Source organism: Thamnophis sirtalis, unplaced genomic scaffold (assembly GCF_051295495.1).
Source record: "Thamnophis sirtalis isolate CommonGarterSnake01/CBP01778 unplaced genomic scaffold, rThaSir2_p1.2 scaffold_4, whole genome shotgun sequence".
Taxonomy (NCBI): domain Eukaryota; kingdom Metazoa; phylum Chordata; class Lepidosauria; order Squamata; family Natricidae; genus Thamnophis; species Thamnophis sirtalis.
In genome coordinates, this window is record NW_028261384.1 from 123,694,673 (window position 1) to 123,713,454 (window position 18,782).

General features: G+C 43.8%; 1 protein-coding gene across 2 annotated transcripts in view; it reads left to right on the plus strand.

Annotated features, from left to right (window-relative positions):
* BCL7C (BAF chromatin remodeling complex subunit BCL7C) overlaps window positions 1-18,782 on the plus strand; it is a 35,167-nt gene that overhangs the window by 5,005 nt on the left and 11,380 nt on the right. The window contains exons 2-5 of one of the 2 annotated variants that reach the window (XM_087714104.1): window positions 9,874-9,958; window positions 15,600-15,678; window positions 15,766-15,862; window positions 18,574-18,735. In XM_087714104.1, coding sequence (XP_087570230.1) covers window positions 9,930-9,958; window positions 15,600-15,678; window positions 15,766-15,862; window positions 18,574-18,735 — 367 coding nt within the window. In that variant the 5' untranslated portion in view covers window positions 9,874-9,929. Of the gene's footprint in view, window positions 1-9,147; window positions 9,959-15,599; window positions 15,679-15,765; window positions 15,863-18,573; window positions 18,736-18,782 lie in introns of those variants that run through there. The other variant, XM_014076659.2, reaches the window with a different exon arrangement.

Consider the following 18,782-nt stretch of genomic DNA (forward strand, 5'->3'; position numbering starts at 1 on the left):
ATCTGAATTTTGATCGTATGATCATAGACATGCTGCAAAGATTGTTACTGTGAATAACGGTCTATAATCACTTTTTTCAGTGCCATTGTAACTTTGAGCGGTCACTAAATGAACTATTGTAAATTGAGGAGTACCTGTACAAGCAAATAAATAAGATACAAATCTCAGGCTGCCTTAAGGACCTATAGAGAGAAGGGGGTCAAGCTATTTTCCAAAGTGTCCGAAGGCCAAACAAGAAATAATGGATGGAAACCGAACAAAGAGATTCAATCTGAAAATGAGGAGAAATTTTGAGTGAGAACAATCAACCAATGCAACAGAAGTTGCCTTCAGACGTTGTGGGAGCTTCATCACTGGAGGCTTTCAAGAAGAGATTGGACTGCCATTTGTAAGGAATGGTATAGGGCTGTGTAGGTGGCACATGGAGCCATTTGTCCAGGCATGTGAGGTGTTGCACTGTCAGCTAGCTGACTTTGGCCTTCTTTTGAGGCTATTTTTCGCCCTTCAGAGGCTTTAGGAGCTTCTCTGAAACCTCCAGAATGTGAAAAACCAGCCCTATGGGCAAACCGGAAGTTTGGGAACATACTTCTGGTTTGCTTGTAGGGCTGGTTTTAGCCCTCTGGAGCCTTCAGGAGCCTTCCCTGAAGCCTTCGGAGGGCAAAAAATGACCCTACAAGCAAACCGAAAGTCACTTCAGGGTTGTTTGTACAGTTGTTGTTTTTTCCCTCCAGAGCCTTCAGGGAAGCTTCCTGAAGGGCTCTGAAGGCTCTGAAGGTCTAAAACCGGCCCTACGAGCAAACTGGAAATACATTTCTGAACTTGCAATTTGCCCCTAGGGCCGGTTTTTTGTACTCCGGTGGCTTCAGGGAAGCTCCTGAAGCCTCTGGGGGAGTGTTTTTGCCCCTCCCGGCTCCTATAAAACCTCTGGAGCCTGGGGAGGGCAAAAAAGCACATCAAAAATGGGGGGAGCGCTGGTTGTGCGTGCTTGTGTGCTGGGGTCGTGTGCATAGCATTATGGGTGTGGCATGCCCGCGCACGACCCTCCTGCGCTCCCGCTGCTTTTGGCACGCGAGCCACAAAAGGTTCGCCATCACTGGTATAGGGTCTTCTGCTTGGGTGGGTAGTTGGACTAGATGACCTACAAGGTCCCTTCCAACTCTGTTAATTGATCAAGGATGATCAAGACACATGCTTTCGACATTTATGCGTGTCAACTCTTGGATAATACCAAGCAGTCCTCTTGGGAACCCAGAAAAACTTCAGTGGGGCTTCAGGCCTGAATCTAAAGCTGCCAATGTTACCCCACAAGAAGGGAACGCATCCTGTGGATTGTCTTGGTAGCACTTTTGATCTCATTCTCCAGGGAACATTTAAAATTCCTATTTCTCTGTTGTTTCCCTATCTGAGCAACTTATTCTAAAGCAATTAAATTTGAATGGCCTGAAGCAGATAACTGGAGATTTTGGTAATATTAAATTCAGCCAGTTGGCTTTTTAAGGCTTATCCCCAAATGAGGGATTAGATATAGAGGTAGTTCTCGGTTAACAACTAAAATTGACTCTAAAATTTCTGTTGCTACACAAGGAAGTTGTTAAGTGAGTTGTGCCTCATTTGATGACCTTTTTTTTTTTTGCTACAGTTGAAGCTGTAGTGAATCATTGCAGTTTTTAAAGGAATCATGCAGTTGTTAAGTGGAACTGGTTTCCCCCATTGACTTTGCTTGTCAGAAGCCAGCTAGGAAGGTTACGAATGGTGATCACATGATCACGGCACAGCGCAACTGTCATAAGTACACGCCAGTTGCCAAGCACCTGAATTTTGATCATGTGAATATGGGGATGCTGTGATGGTCGTGTGAAAAATAGTCTTAAGTCACTTTTTCCAGTACCATTGTCATTTCAAATGGTCACACTAAGTAATGGTTGCAACTGGAGGATAACTTTATCTTTAGTTTCTTATGAGAAATTATTTTATTACGTTGTTACATTGGAAAAAGTTCTGAGAAGCTGTTTAACCAAGAAACGAAAGTGAAATATTGAAACTATTTCTATTGTTTCTTTATCTAGCAATTTGCTTAATTGTTTTAGATAAAGCCAAAGCATTCTACTTATAAAATAGTAACACTAGCAACTATCTATTTATATTTTTGGTTTATAGGTTATAAAAACATAAAAGAATATTCAACCTTCTGATCCAAATCATTTCCCTTTAGGAAAATCTCCCCTCTTAGGATTTGAGAATGTGATGTCAATTCCTCAACAATAATAAGTATAATTTTATCGTGGACTCTCCAGATCTTCTAGGCTGCAGAAATAAGGATAGTCATTCAGAGGAATGTCCTTGGGAAGGTCAAAAAAGTCAAGATTGCAGCCACACCTGTGTGATCCAAGCCCATCTCTTTTTTATATGTGTGAGATTCCCATAGGTGCTTAATGATGTGCTGTAGAAATGTTAATTTTTATTGGACAAGAAAGATCAAATACAAATGGGACAATGATAAATGACCTGCTGTGGATGTGATTGTTGTTGTTCTTGTTGTTCAGTCACTAAGTCACGTTTGACTTAGAGCCGAGGTAGCGCAGTGGTTAGGGTGCAGTACTGCAGGCCACTTCAGCTGACTGCTATCTGCAGTTCAGCGGTTCAAATCTCACCGGCTCAAGGTTGACTCAGCCTTCCATCCTTCCGAGGTGGGTGAAATGAGGACCCAGACTGTGGCGGCAATATGCTGATTCTGTAAATCGCTTAGAGAGGGCTGAAAGTCCTATGAAGTGGTATATAAGTCTAACTGCTATTGCTATTGCTATTGACATTTCGTGACCCCATTGACCATAGTAGGCCAGGTTCCCTTGTCCCACACTGTAGAAATAAAATATATATAAAACAACAGAGTTGGAAGGGATCTTGTCCAGCCCCCTGCTTAGGCAGGAAATCCTACACCACTTGAGACAAATGGTTATCCAACATCTTCTTAAAAACTTCCAGTGTTGGAGAATTACAATTTCTGGAGGCAAGTTGTTCCACTGATTAATTGTTCTAACTCTTAGGAAATTTCTCCTTTGTTCTAAGTTGCTTTTCTCCTTCATTAGTTTCCACCCATTCTTCTTGTCCTACCCTCAGGCGCTTTGGAGAATAGCTTGACTCCCTTCTCTTTGTGGCAACCCCTGAGATATTGGAACACTGCTATCATGTCTCCCCTAGTCCTTCTTTTTATCAGACTAGATATACATACCAAGTTCCTGCAACCGTTCTTCATATGTTTTAATCTCCAGTCCCCTAATCTCCCAAACTTTGCCCAAATTCAGGTTCATCGCGTGGGTAACACTATTTAACTATCTCATCTTTTGACTTTCCCTTCTCCTTTTGTCTTCTCTCTTTCACTAAAGCAGGATCTTTTCCTTCTCATTACATGGCCAAACTATTTGAGCTTCAGTTTCAGGATCTGTCCCTCCAAACAACAGTCGGGGTTGGGTTTCCTTTAAGATTGACTGATTTGATATACATGTATTTTTCAGAGCATAAGACACACCTCAAAAAGGGCCGAGATTGGGAGGTCTGCAGAGTGCTTTTTTTAAAATTTGCCTCTTCAAAATCTTGGTGCATTGAATACTCTGGTGCATCTTATACTCCAGAAAAAAATAGAATTGCAATTCAAGGGACTCTCGAGTCTTATCCACCACCACAACTTGAATGCATGACTTCTTTTGTGCTCAACCTTCCTTATTGTCTGTAGGAAATTAATACTCACCCCTCTCCCAGAAAAATGAAATATTTTAGGAAATATTAAGAGAGCAGAATATTTCTTTTAAAACGGAGGCAGAAACTCAGCCCCCTCCCCTTTGTTAATGGGCCATTAAGACCTGGGTCACTCTATTCTACATAACAAAGATCTACCTTCTTCAGACAGAACCATAATAGGAATTGCCCAAAGCCCTTTCATTACAACATGACCCAGCAAAAGTCAACCAAGCTTGGGACTCAGGACAGCCCACAGAATTGCCCCTGCATGGCCCCATGGGTGTCTGACAACCAATCAGAATACAAGCTCAAATTCAAAGCCCAAATTCAAAGCTCTCTCTCTCTCCCCCTCCTCAAACCTCAAACCATGTAACCCTGTCTACCATTAAACCATCTTTCCAAGTAGTCTCCATGTTTCCAGTGTCTTTCTTCCCACTTGGAACTGAACCCGGATGGACATTTCTTCCAACAGGCCCAACTCTTATAGCCATGCATTACTATTGGGGAAATCATAACTTTGACAATATAGACAGCAAGGTGATATCTCTGCTTTTTGCTATGCTCTCCGATTATACGTAATAGTTTTACTATTTCAAAATTGCCATTATGTTGATTTTTCCTCTGCTTTCTGCTCTGTGACTGTAATCAAGTTTTGTGATGAGTTCACCCAGACCTACACTGATCCACTCCACTGAAGGAGTTACCAGGTTGTGTTGCCTGGTATGTCTTGAAGTATAATTCCTAGCTAGGAAAGATCTAAAATTTGAACGATCTTCTAACACTTAATAATGAAACTTTGTGACAGTTCTGCTGGCTAATTAAGACTATTCCAATTGGTTTCTATTTTGGTAATACAAGGAAGGTTGTGTTTCCTTCAGCTTTGTTCCTTCTTTGATAAGGAAGCTTATTTATTCTTATCAGGGCCAGAGACAGATTTAATTGCAGTTGTATTTTCAAAACATGCAGAAACGCATAAACCCTCAGGGCAAAGCCATAATGATGCCTTTGTCCTGGCCAGTAGTCTCTTTTCCATTTAGCAAAATAACTGGATGAGCAGCGCCCTCTCCTGCAAATTAATCCAGTTTTGTTCTGGGTGAAAAGGGGCTGATTCCAAAGGAAGAATATATGGGAGTGAGATCAAAGGCAGACTCCCAAGTCTTGCTAAACCCTTTAAAAACAGCTTTACAAATGCAGCGGCTACATCACAAATCTGCAAAAAAAGGGATGAGGACGTCACATACTTTGCTCATCCACAAACTACCCACTTGGCCAAGCCTAGCATGCTGTCAGAACCCAGTTTAACCAGTTCCTGCTAGGACTGGTGGTCAGGGATGATGAGATCTGAATAGGACAAGAAGCAATGGGTGGAAACTAATCAAGGAGAAAAGCGACTTAGAACTAAGGAGAATTTTCTTGACATTTAGAACAATTAATCAGGGGAACAGCTTGCTTCCAGAGGTTGTGAATGCTCCAACACTGGAAATTTTGAAGAAAATATTAAACAACCATTTGTCTGAAGTGGTGTAGGGTTTCCCTACCTAAGCAGGGGGTTGGACTAGAACACCTCCAAGGTCCAACTATTCTATTCTATTCTATTCCATTCCATTCTATTCTACTCCACTCCACTCCATTTGTCTGCTCTGATGTACATTTCACATTCAGGACAGGGATGGGATTCAAATTTTTTACTACCGGTTCTATGGGCATGGCTTGATGGGTGTGGCTTGATGGGCATGGCAGGGGAAGGTTACTATAAAATCTCCATTCCCTCCCGATCAGCTGGGACTCGGGAGGCAGAGAATAGATGGGGTGGGGCCAGTCAAAGGTCATATTTACCCATTCTCTGATCTACTCAAAATTTCCGCTACCAGTTCTCCAGAACTGGTCAGAACCTGCTGTATATCACCTCTGATTCAGGGGAACTTGCTTTGCAAGTTCATCTAAGAGTTTAGCTGAGTTATTTTGACTCTAAGACTGCCCCAAACTGAAGAATTGGGAATTTCAGCTTCTCATTCAGTTTTTCTTTCTCCCTTAGATATACAGGTAGTCCTCAACTTACAATAATTCGCCTAGTGACCATTCAAACCTAGAACAGCACTGAAAAAAGTGACATGACTTTTTTTTCAAAGTTATGACCTTTACAGCATTCCCATGGACACATGATCAAAATTCAAATGCTTGGCTACTGGCTCACATTTATGACAGTGGCAGTGTCCCTGGGTCATGTGATTCCCCCTTTTCAAGCTTCTGACAAGCAGAGTCAATGGGGAAACCATATTCACTTTACAACTGTGTTACTAATTTAACAACAGCAGTGATTCACTTAATTAACATGGCAAGAAACGGGCAAAACTCACTTAACAAATTTCTCACTTAGCAACATAAATTTTGGACTCAATTGTGGTTGTAAGTTGAGGACTATCTGCAGTAAGCAGTTAATCTGAATATTGTAGTAAAAGCCTATGGCTAGGAAGGTGAGGGGAATCCCTCAAAAGAAACTACTTAAGACTGTAGAACAAAAAGGATCTCATGTATCTATCCTTTGTGGTCCTTAGAGTACTTCAACAGAGAGGGGAAAAATGGGGCCCTGTGTCACATTTTTGGAGTTTGGAAAGCTTTACACGACACAATAGTCAATCCCAGACGCTTAAGACACCCATTACTAAAAGCTTTAAATGGTGATTTGGAGGAGGGGAAAAGTGTGTGGGGGGGGGAATGCTTAGATATTCTATTAATTGATTTTTTCTTTTAGAATATGTGATAAGATGTAATGCTACAGAAGATTTGTTGAGATTGTCAATGAATGCCAGTGGGTGGTTGTGTTTTTTAATGCAAATGATATCAGATAAAAGCACGTTTAAATAATTTCAGTTAAATGAGAATGGCGGTGTATTGATAGTAAAATACATGAAGATTTTTGATGTAAAATGTACTATTCAATGGGAAGGAAATATATAGAATAATTATGATAGAAACGCAATAAAACTGTTTGTAACCAATCAACACGCTTTTGACAGGATGTAATGAAGGATGTTTCTTTTTTGTGTGTTTTTGTTTATTTAAAACAATTTAAAAAAAGACACATTACTTTGTCCTTTAAAAGTCCTCAAGTACAGGGAGTCCAAGTACAACTGTTAGTTTCAGTGGTGGGTTGCTAAAATGAGGACCCAGATTGTTGGGGGCAAGATGCTGACACTATAAATCTGTGATGGCGAAACTATGGCACGCATGCTGGAAGTCACATGCAGAGCCATCTCTCCAGACATGCAAGCTGTCGCCTGTTGTTCTTCCAAATTCCAGCACACTGGCCATCTGGTCTTCCTGCGCGCAGGTGGGCCAGAAACTGGAAGATCCTCTGTTGCTCTTCCGGTTTCCAGTGTACATATACACACTGGCCAGCTGGTCTTTCTGCACACATGCATGCTCTTCTGGTTTATGGCATGCACATGCACACACATACATGTTCCCATTTTGGTACTGCTATAAACTATTTAGAGAGCACTGTAAAGCATTGTAGAACTGTATGTAAGTAAAAGTGCTGTTAGCAATAGCAATAGTGCTTAGACTTATATACCGCTTTCCAGCCCCGTTTTACAGAATCAGCATATTGCCACCAACAATTTGGGTCCTCATTTGGAACGATAGAAGGCTAGTCAACCTTGAGCCTTGTGAGATTTGAACTGCCAAATTGCAGGCACGTGGCAGTCAGCAGAAGTAGCCTGCAGTACTGCTCACATAGAGCCGAGGTGGCGCAGTGGTTAAATGCAGCACTGCAGGCTACTTCAGCTGACTGCAGTTCTGCAGTTCGGCTGTTCAAATCTCACCGGCTCAGGGTTGACTCAGCCTTCCATCCTTCCGAGGTGGGTAAAATGAGGACCCGGATTGTTGTTGGGGGCAATATGCTGACTCTGTAAACCGCTTAGAGAGGGCTGAAAGCCCTATGAAGCGGTATATAAGTCTAACTGCTATTGCTACTGCTATTGCTCTCTAACCACTGTGCCACTATGGTTATTGCTACAATGGCACTTTAAAAAAGTAATTTATGACCCTTTTCACACTTATGACCCTTTTCACACTTGCAGCATTCCCATGGTCACATGGTCAAAATTTGGACACTTGGTAACTGGAATGTATGTGTGATGATTGGTGTTTTATGGCCTTTTATGACTTTCTGAGAAGCAAAGTCAACAGGGAAGCCAGATTCACTTAACCATGTTACTAATTTGTTAATTGTTGTGATTCATCTAACAACTGTACAAGAAAGGTCACAAAATGGGGCAAAACTCACTTAACAATTGTCTTGCTTAGCATCGGAGATTTGGGGCTCAATTGTGGTTGCAAATCAAGGACTAACTGTAGCTTTCCAGAATTGGCCCTGGACCCACCCAGTATTGGTGTGAGATCCTCAAACTAACAAAGGTTGGATGTTTTTGACCAAAAGAGAGTAGGAAATGAATAGAGTCGAGTAGAATAGAATAACAGAGTTGGAAGGGATCTTGAAGGTCTTCTAGTCCAACCCCCTGTCTAGGCAGGAAACCCTACACTACTTCAGACACATGGATATCCAATATCTTCTTTAAAACTTCCACTATTGGAGCTTCACAACTTCTGGAGGCAAGTTGTTCCATTGATTAATTGTTCTAACTGTCAGGAAAATTCTCCTCAGTTCTAAGTTGCTTCTCTCTTTGATTAGTTTCCACCCATTGCTTCTTGTCCTGCCCTCAGGTGCCTTGGAGAATAGTTTTGACTCCCTCCTCTTTGTGGCAACCCCTGAGATAATGGAACTCTGCTATCATGTCTCTCCTGGTCCTTCGCTTTAGTACACTAGCTATGCCAAATTCCTGCAACCGTTCTTCATATGGTTTGGCCTCCAGTCCCCTAATCATCTTTATTGCTCTTCTCTGCACTCTTTCTAGAGTCTAAAAATCTTTTTTACATCGTGGCGACCAAAACTGGATGCAGTATTCCAAGTGTGGCCTTACCAAATGGTATTAACACGTTATCTTGCATCAGATAAACTTCAGGCCAACTTCCAAGTTATGGGCAAACTTGCCCTGGTTAACCTTCCTTCTTATTTTCTCCTTTTTTGTTTTTCTAAAAAAATATTTTTGTAGTCAGGACACTAGGGTAGATATGTATAATAAGCAATTATTTTATCATTTTGACTTTAAAACAATAATGTAGATTTACCCAAAGAAGATCCCCACTCTTGGATGGTAAAACTACTGAACGATTTTGCTGTATTGCTAATTGATCCTTCTGTTCTAATAAACATAATTTTTTACCCCCAGTGAATTTTCCCATAAAGCACGCAGCTCAAATATGTCACCTCTTTGGATCCCCAAGGAAGATGATAATGTAAAATAATCTCCTTCCGTTGATTTTTAAAATTTGTTTTACACTGATTGTTCTCCTGTTTTGCCAACTTCCTACCATTTCTCAGGACACCAGGCCGTTTCTCGAAAAGATGCAACTTTGTGTTCCTACTGTACACTTTCCAGCTCTCCCAGTCACTAGAGGGCGCTCACGAAGTTTGAAATATCTATTTTTTTTAAAAAAAAAGCAACCTGAAAGAACTATATTATAGTTCTTCCGTTGGCGAACTGCTTTTTTTCCGTTTTTTTTTTACCCCTCCTTTCTCCTCTTCCTTTTATTTGGGCAAAAGGAGAACAGCCAAAGAAGCCGAACACACACAGAGAGAGACGAAGAATGGTGGAGACCCAACAGAGGGAAGAAGTAGATGAAGGCTGAGATAAGAAAGATAGAGATAGAGAGAAGGGAAAAAAAGGAGGAAACACTAGAAAACAAGGGCAGAGGGAAAAACAACAACAACTGAAATAAACTGATGCAGGAAGATTGATGGATGGCAAGACAGAGACAGGTGGCAGGCAAAATTTGATGGATTAATAGCAAAGGGATGTGCATTCAGAATCTTTCCAGCATCCAATCATCTCTGTGAGCAAAAGAAGATAGGGGGTGCAGAGAAACCGATCAAAGAAAGAAAGAGGGAGAGAAATGGGATAAGGAGAACAAAAGAGCACAACTCAGAACTAGCAGCCCAAAGAGAAAGCTCCCGATCGTCTGCCCTCTCCATCCATCGCAGCTTTCCGACTCTCCAAACTTCTGATCTCATGTCAGGACGTGCCATTCGAGCCGAGACGAGGAGCCGGGCAAAAGATGACATCAAGAAAGTGATGGCTGCTATTGAACATGTCCGGAGATGGTGAGAACAATTTGGGGATTGAGGGGGGGTGGGTAACCGGGGGAGGACTATGGGGAGAAAGCAACAGGTTGCCCCGTGCAGTTCTGACTGCCTTTAGGAAGGTCCCAGGATGGCACAGGGTGGGTGATCTCAAAACATTTGGAGGGTACCACGAAGGCCTGTTTTGGGGGGAAGCGACTGCTGGTTTGGGGTGTTGATTATGGGTCTTTCCACCACGTCTGCACAGCAGGTGTACTTCTAGATCAGTGTTTCTTAACCCTGGCAAATTTAAGACAGGTGGACTTCAATTCCCAGATGAAGCCCACCTGCCAAGCTTGTAAAACACTAATCTAGATGGTTTGGAAGGTGTGCTGAAAGCAATTTAGACAGCCAGATGTTTTTCTATAGCTTTGATCTCAGTGCTATCTGCCCAGGAAGGTGGGGTAGGATGGTTGCACCCCGGATGACTGGTCAAATGTTACTGTGTCCTGGAAGGGATCTCTAGAAATGGTTCCTCCTTCTCCCTTTTCCACCGAGCAGCTGATCCAAGTGCCTGATGTCATATTTTGGGTAAATTTTGCCTTGCGTGATGCTTCCCCTTTCCTCATCAAATTGTCACGCGAGAGGCGTTAGCTGCAGCCACATAACGGTTTGAAAGCCAGCAGCTTTTCCGGCTATGGGAGAATATCGTCTGGCTGCTTTCTGTTTCTATTGAATCTGAAATTATCAAAATTGTTTGTTTCTGCTTTCTGGTAAATGCGATCTTCAGCTTTGTCATGATTTCACATGACCTATGAAGTCCATACAGTTTGCCAGGAAGGCGAGAGAGAGAGGAAAGAAAGCTAAAGGAATAAGATGACGGGCCATGAAGTGGTATTGATATACTGCAGTGTTTTCAACCTTGGTAGCTTGAAGATGTGAATTTCAACTTCCAGAATAAGAGTTGGAAGGGACCTTTGAGGTCTTCTAATCCAACACCGTGCTCAAGCAAGAGATTCTATACCATTTCAGACAAATGGTTGTCCAATCTCTTCTTAAAAATCTCCAATGATGCAGCACCCACAACTTCTGGAGGCAAGTCATCCTACTGATCAATTGTTCTCACTCTCTGGAAATTTCTCCTTAGTTCTCTCCTGGATTAATTTCCATCTATTGTTTCTTATCCTGCCCTCAAGAGCTTTGGAGAATAGGTTAACCCTCTCTTCCTTCTGGCAGCTGCTTAGATATTGGGCGCGGTGGCTCAGTGGCTAAGACGCTGAGCTTGTCGATCAGAAAGGTCAGCAGTTTGGTGGTTCGAAGCCCTAGCACCGCCTAACAGAGTGAGCTCCCGTTACTTGTCTCAGCTTCTGCCAACCTAGCAGTTCGAAAGCATGTTAAAATGCAAGTAGAAAAATAGGGACCACTTTGGTGGGAAGGTAACAATGTTCTGTGCTCCTTCTGCGTTTAGTCATGCCAGCCACATGACCACAGAGACGTCTTTGGATAGTGCTGGCTTTTTGGCTTTGAAACAGAGATGAACACCGCCCCCTAGATTTGGGAACAACTGGCACATATATGCAAGGCAGTGACGTGCGGTGAGGTTTATGGCTGGTGAGGCACTGACACAATTTTTTTTAGAGTTGTGGACTTGAACTCCCAGAATTCCACAGCCAGACATGCTCAGTTCCGATTTAAAGCGGCAGCATTTGTTTTTCTCCTTTGCGAAATAAGTTTCCTTCTTTCTTTTTCTTCTCCCTTCCCCTCCTTCCTCCCTCTCTCCCTCCCTTCCCCCCTCTCAAATACACACACACACACACACACACACACAGAGTTGGATTGGAGGGAGTCAGGAAGATCACAGGAGGAGGCAGGAAGCCAGTCAAAGAGCCATAATGGAGCACACACACTTTTCCTCAGGAAGGATCCAATCCAGCTTCACTGATTACAGGTTTGAAAAGACAGTGGCTCTGCCTGCAATCAAACTACACTTGGGGAGGGAGAGCACTTCCCTCCAGCCTTTGCCCAAAGCCGCACACCAGTAGGATGAAGTTTGAATTCTCCCCTTCCCTCCGACTCACACATACCTTTTCCAGCTATTTCAGAGAGGATTTCAACTCTGCTCTTGCCTGCCATCATGAAAAGAAAAAAAATGTAAAAGGAAAAAGACAAGAGCTGAGGTCAGGCTGAGCTAGTTGCTGCCAGAGTCACCATGGATGACTGCTTAACTGTTTAAAAAAGCCTCTTAAAAAGCACTCTCTACACGAGGAGGCAGAATGACGTGCCTCATCTATGTCAGGAATTTTTCGGCTTTTAATCCTTGCTTAACTCTGCACGAGTGATCATAAAACGCCAAAAGTCAGACTGGATGAGGCAATTAATTCTCCTGCCTTCTCCTGTAGAAGGCGCTTTTTTAGAAGCTTTTTAAAACAGTTAAGCACTAAGCAGAGTCATCCATAGTGACTCTGGCAGCAACTAGCTCAGCCTGACCTCAGCTCTTGCCTTTTTCCTTTTACATTTATTTTTCTTTTCATGATGACAGTGGTGAGGCTCTGCCTCCCCTGACTGCATGTCACTGGTGCAAGGGGAACCTTTACCTTTAGGTATTGGAATACTGCTATCCTGTTATCCTTAGTCCTCCACTTCATTAAACTGGACATATTTAGTTCCTGCAACCAGTCTTCATGTTTTAGCCTTCAGTCCCCAGGAGACTGGCTGGGGAATTCTGGGAGTTGAAGTCCACATTTCAAGTTGCCAAGGTTTAAAAACAGTGTGTTGATCAGGTTCATCTTCTCCCTGGAAAGGTATCTTCCCACACTATCCTTGGATTGTCAGAAAAATATTGGAAAATCAAGATAGATGGAAGAGGATTTGTATGCTGTTGGGGAAGTTATATAACATTAGGATAATATTTTAAAACACCCCAAAGAAATTGCAGTATGATTGCTGTGTTCCTGCATTTGACAATGAATAGTCAAAATAGGGAGCGCCCTATCAAACCATGCACCAGTTAATAGCAGTGTCACCTAGGGCAGCTTTCTAGGACCCACACTCTTTATGCTCTACATAAATTACCTTTGAGATCGTCTTATAAGCAACTGCGTCCTCTTCGCTGATGAAGTAAAAATATACAACAAGACTGACAATGCTACTGCCCTTCAAAGCGACCTTGACTTTGTATCTGAATAGTCAAAACAGTGGCAACTCCAAATCTCAATCAACAAATGCTTTGTCCTAAATATTGGTTAAAAAAAAATCAGAACACCAAATACAAGCTAGACAGATACGACCTCGTAGACAACCCTCACTTTGTCATGGATCTTGGAGTACTCATAGCAAACAATTTAAACGCTAGAGCTCACTGTAACAGCATTGCCAAAAAGGCATTAAGAGTTGTTAACCTAATCTTACGAAGGTTCTCTTTCGGTAATATTGTATTGCTAATTAGGGCATACAAAACCTTTGCCAGACCAATTATTGAATACTAGAACTACCCTGCCTATGGTTGGACTTAAGCGTAGTACACAAAATTATCTGCTACAACGTCCTGCCAGTCAAAGATTACTTCAGCTTCAAGTGCAATAATATAAGAGCACGCAACAGATACAAACACAATGTAAACTTGATGGCAGAAAGTATGACTTCAGCAACAGAGTGGTCAATGCCTGGAATGCGCTACCTGACTCCCTTGTTACATCTTCAAATCCCGATAACTTTAACCTTAGATTTTCTACTATTGACCCCACCTCATTCTTAAGAGTCTGTAAGGGGTATGCATAAGCGTACCATCGTGCCTACCATCCCTGTCCTACTGTCCCCATTTATTCGTACCCATTTCATTCATACTTATGCTTATTCTTATACCTATTATCTTGTAAACGATTGACAAATAAAATAAATAAATAAAATAAATAAATACTTGGTTAGTGAATGAATAGGACTCCACTAGAAAATCACAGGAGTCTTAGCTAGTCTGGAAAATTGAGGGGGGGGGGGATTTTCTGAAAGAAGACAAAAGTAGGAGAATGACTTCATTCTGACAATACTACATGATTGCATTCACAAGACCGAGTGGCTGGTGTGTTTCCCTCCTACTAATTGGCCAAGTGTTCCATCTCTCAGGCTGGGGGGGTCAAACAGTACGCCCCTCAGACAGGGTTTGCAATTTGGGAGTCCTCCTGGACCCATAGCTGACTTTTGAACACCACTTGTCGGCTGTGACCAGAGGGGCATTTGCCCAGGTTCGCCTGGTGCACCAGTTGCGTCCCTACCTGAACCGGGAGGCCCTCACTACAGTCACTCGCGCCCTTGTGACCTCTAGACTGGACTACTGCAACGTGCTCTACATAGGGCAGCCCTTGAAGAGTATTCGGCGACTCCAGTTTGTCCAGAATGCAGCCGCACGAGCGATCGTAGGTGCACCTCGGTTCACCCACAAAACACCTATCCTCCGCGAGCTGCACTGGCTGCCTATTGGTCTCCGGATACGCTTCAAGGCGCTAGTCGTCACTTATAAAGCCCTTCATGGTATTGGACCTGGGTACTTGAGAGACCGCCTGCTGCCAATTACCTCCTCTAGACCGATTAGATCCCACAGATTAGGCCTCCTCCGAATTCCATCCGCCAGCCAGTGTCGACTGGCGACTACTCGGAGGAGAGCCTTCTCTGTGGCCGCTCCGACCCTCTGGAACGAACTCCCCATGGAGATTCGAACCCTCACCACCCTCCAGACCTTCCGCAAAGCCCTTAAAACCTGGCTATTCCGACAGGCCTGTGGCTAAAAAGCTTCTACCCCCTTCTCGAATGGTATGACTGTTGTGTGTTTTAAATTATGTATTGTTGCGCGTTGTTTTAATATTTTTGTCTGTATCCCCCTCCCTTAGTTGAGTTGTGAGCCACCCTGAGTCCCCTTTGGGGGAAAAGGGCAGCATATAAATAAAATAAACATCAACATCACAAAGTTATCAGCAACTAGCGGTTAAGATTCTAGGTTTGTTGACCAAAAGGTTGACAGTTAAAGACCCAAGCACTGCGTGATGGGATGAGCTCCATTCTTGTCGCAGCTCCTGCTCACTTAGCAATTCGAAACCATGGAAATGCGAGCAGATAAATAGGTACCACTTTGTTGGGAAAGTAACAGTGTTTGGTGTACCTCAGTGCATAGTCACACTGGCTACTTGACCATGGGAGTGTCTTAGGACAACTCTGTCTCCTTTCGCTGGAAATAGAAATGAGCAAACCCCCCTCCGCAATCAGAAACAACTGGACAGGGGGAAAACTTTACCTTTTATAAAGCTTGGTTCAGAAAAGATTTTCCTTTTTAAATCCAATGCTGCCAAAGGCAAGGGTGGGATTCAGTTGGTTTGGACTGATTCGGGCAAACTGGTAGCTGGGAGTGAACCGGTTTGCTCCGACAATCAGGGGGGGTCCGCCCAGACGCCCCTGCGCTTTACTTGCCTACATCCTCTCAGCTGGTTCGTGCAGCAGAGTGGATTGCCACGCCTCCACTGTTTTATTCCCCAGAAGCAAAGTAGAAGGTAAGTTTTGTTAAAACTGCGCATGCGCACGGAGCATGTGATCACCGAACCGGTTATTAAACCGGCAGGATCCCACCACTGTCCAAAGGTCACAAGTGGAGAATCCATGCAAACTGTCTCATTTTATCCTACCATTTTTCTCTTTCTAGGGAAAAGCGTTGGGTGACGGTGGGAGACACCTCTTTACGGATCTACAAGTGGGTACCTATTATGGACCCTCGGGACGAGGTGAGAAAGAGGCTGGCTGGTTTCTCATGAGGACTTTCGCCTTTAGCACTTCTAGTTTTTGTTTTGTTTCCTTCTCTTCTGTTGCAGGAGAAAAGACACCTGGGAGGTAGCAAAGAGCAGCAGCCCACCAAAGAGAGAAGGTTTTCTCGAAGCAACCCTGCTCTGCTCATGTTGGACCTGAACGGTAGATTTTGGGACAGGAAAGAGCATTTTGACAAGGGCCTTGTCAAATTTGGCATCCCAGCCCTTCCCTAATGTACAGGATACAGACCTTGGCTTCCAACCGCAACAGAGCCCAAAATTTGTGTTGCTAAGTGAGACAATTGTTAAGTGAGTTTTGACCCACTTTATGACCTTTCTTGCCACAGTTAAGTCGATCACTGCAGTCATTAAGTTAGCAATACAATAGTTAATCTGGCTTCCCCAGATTTGCTCATCAGAGGAGCACAAAAAAAGGATCCTCACATGACCTCAGGATGCTGCAACTGTCGTAAATATGAACAGTTGCCGAGCGTCTGGCTTTCAACTCGACTATGATATAGATCAGTGACGGCTAACTTTTTGTCGTCCCATGCCAAAAGCATGCATGCACGCATGGATGGATGAGCGAAAGCACATGCACACATGCACACACCCATAATGCAATGCGCGTGTGACACCCCTTGTGTGCCTTCCCCCCTTGTGCGTGCACCCGTGATCACCCCCATGCCCCATTTTGGACTTAACAGGCCTTCCTGAAGCCTCCTCAGACCAAAAATGAGGCATCAGAGCACACCCCCTGCCATGCTCCCCCCATGCATGCATGCACAAGCCCGCCACCTCCCCATGCATGCACATGCGTCTCCTGCATGTGCCCCCCCCGTGCGTGGCAGAGACCCCAAAATCAGCTGGCCGGCAGGAGGCGTGCGCTCTCATGCATAGTGGAGCTGAGCTGGGGCAACAACTCATGTGCCTGCAGAGAGGGCTCCATGTGCCACCTGTGGCATGCATGCTACAGGTTCTCTATCATGGATATAGTCATCGGCTTGCAACTATTTGTTTAGTGACCATTTAAAGTTACAATGGCACAAAAAATGTAATTTAGAACGTGTACTTTTGATGATTGGCAAGATCCCCATGGTCATACGATCAATTCAGGTATTTGGCAAGTGGCATGTACTGTATTTTATGGACTATAAGATGCACCAGTGTATAAGACGCACCAAGATTTCGAAGAGATAAGTAAGAAAAAAAAGTTTTTGTCCTCGCCGGCCCCCAGGAGCCCTCTGCAGGCTTCAGCAGGGCTGGGGAAAGGCAAAAATGGGTTTTTGTGAAAAATGGGTAGAAAATGGGCCATTTTTCGCCAAATGGAAGTATTTTCCCCTCCCCCCAGCCCTGCTGAAGCCTGCAGAATGCTCCTGGGGTTTGGAGGAAGGGAAAAACACCTCTGTTTTTGCGAAAAACGGTCTTTTTCTGCCCATTTTTCACAAAAATGAGATGCGGGGGCAGGGCTTCAGGAGGCCAAAAATTGCTGTATTTGGTCTATAAGATGCACCAACATTTCCACACACTCTTAGAGGGGAAAATGGTGTATCTTATACTCCGAAAAATACGGTATTTACAATGGTTGCACTGTCCTGGGGTCATCTGATCGTCATTTGCGACCTTGCCAGCTGGCTTCTGACAAGTCAATGGCCAGATTTGCTTAACTGTCAGGATCCTTATCTTCGGCCTGGCGCCTTGCTGGGTTCCCTCCCCTCAAAGGGAAAGGGAGTGGGGGAGGCATTTGGGGCAATCCACAACTTTGTATCTAATGGTGGGAAATGGGGAGGTGATAACAGAAGTAGACTAGATCACCAAACCGGCTTATACTAGAATCTTCAAGGCCGTTTACCCTGAGAATGGAATGTTATCAGTTTCAAACCACAGAGTTTCTCAAAACATCACGTCAGCGTTGGCTGACCAGGGGACTGGTCATGAGGGGGAGAGATTGCGAGTTGGAAAGGATAGTTTTATTTATTTTGCACGTAAACACCTGATTCCGCCTGACTTTGCTGCAATCAGTTTCTTTCAGTAAAAGTTCCTATGCTTCAAATAAATGGAGTCACAAGTTTTACTTTCCTGAGAGAGCAAACTGGGGCAGGTGTGACATTAAGAATACTGTGATTCACTTAACAACACAGTGTTTTGCTTGCCAATGTTGACAAAAAAAAGGTAGCAAAATTGGGCACAACTCACTCAGCAACTGTATTCCTTAGCAACAGAAATTTTGGCTGTAAGTCAAGGACTACCTGTACATTTCTGCTTTATGGTTCTGAATCCTTTGGATTTTTAAATGCCGCTAAACGGAAGTTTTTGAAGGGATGCGGTGGCTCAGTGGCTAAGACTCTGAGCTTGTTGATGAGAAAGGTTGGCAGTTTGAAGCCCTAGCGCTGCGTAATGGAGTGAGCTCCCATTACTTGTCCCAGCTTCTACCAACCTAGCAGTTCAAAAGCATGTAAAAATGCAGGTAGAAAAATAGGAACCACCTTTAGTGAGAAGATAACAGCGTTCCGTGCACCTTTGGCGTTTAGTCATGCCGGCCACATGACCACGGAGACGTCTTTGGATGGCGCTGGCTCTTTGGCTTTCAAATGGAGATGAGCACTGCCCTCTAGATTCGGGAATGACTAGCACATATGTGCATGGGGAACCTTTAACTTAAATTACAGTTTGCCTCACTTGGTCATTGCTGCTCAGAACAGAGTTTCACCCTTTTTCATTCCACCTCTTGGTTCCATCAGTGGATACTCAGGCCCTCATAAGACATCCAATGTACACTGCCTCTGGACCTGGAGTCTCCAGGCAGTGATTTAAATTTTTTTTCCCCAATTTCCAGACAGAGTTTTTCATGGCCCTGTCTCTGTTTTCCACCAGATGAGAACAGCAGCCAGAGTTCTCTTTCGGAGACGTCCCTGCAGAAAGGAGGTGACACCAGCCCCACCCCTACCCCGGATCGAAGCCAGACGGTGACTCCCACCCTCTTAGGAGAGCTGAAGACAGAAGACTTGCAGCCACCTCTGTTGGGGCAAGAGGGAGGTAGGTTCATCTGAGGATAGATCTTGTGGCATTAAGCAACAGCCCAC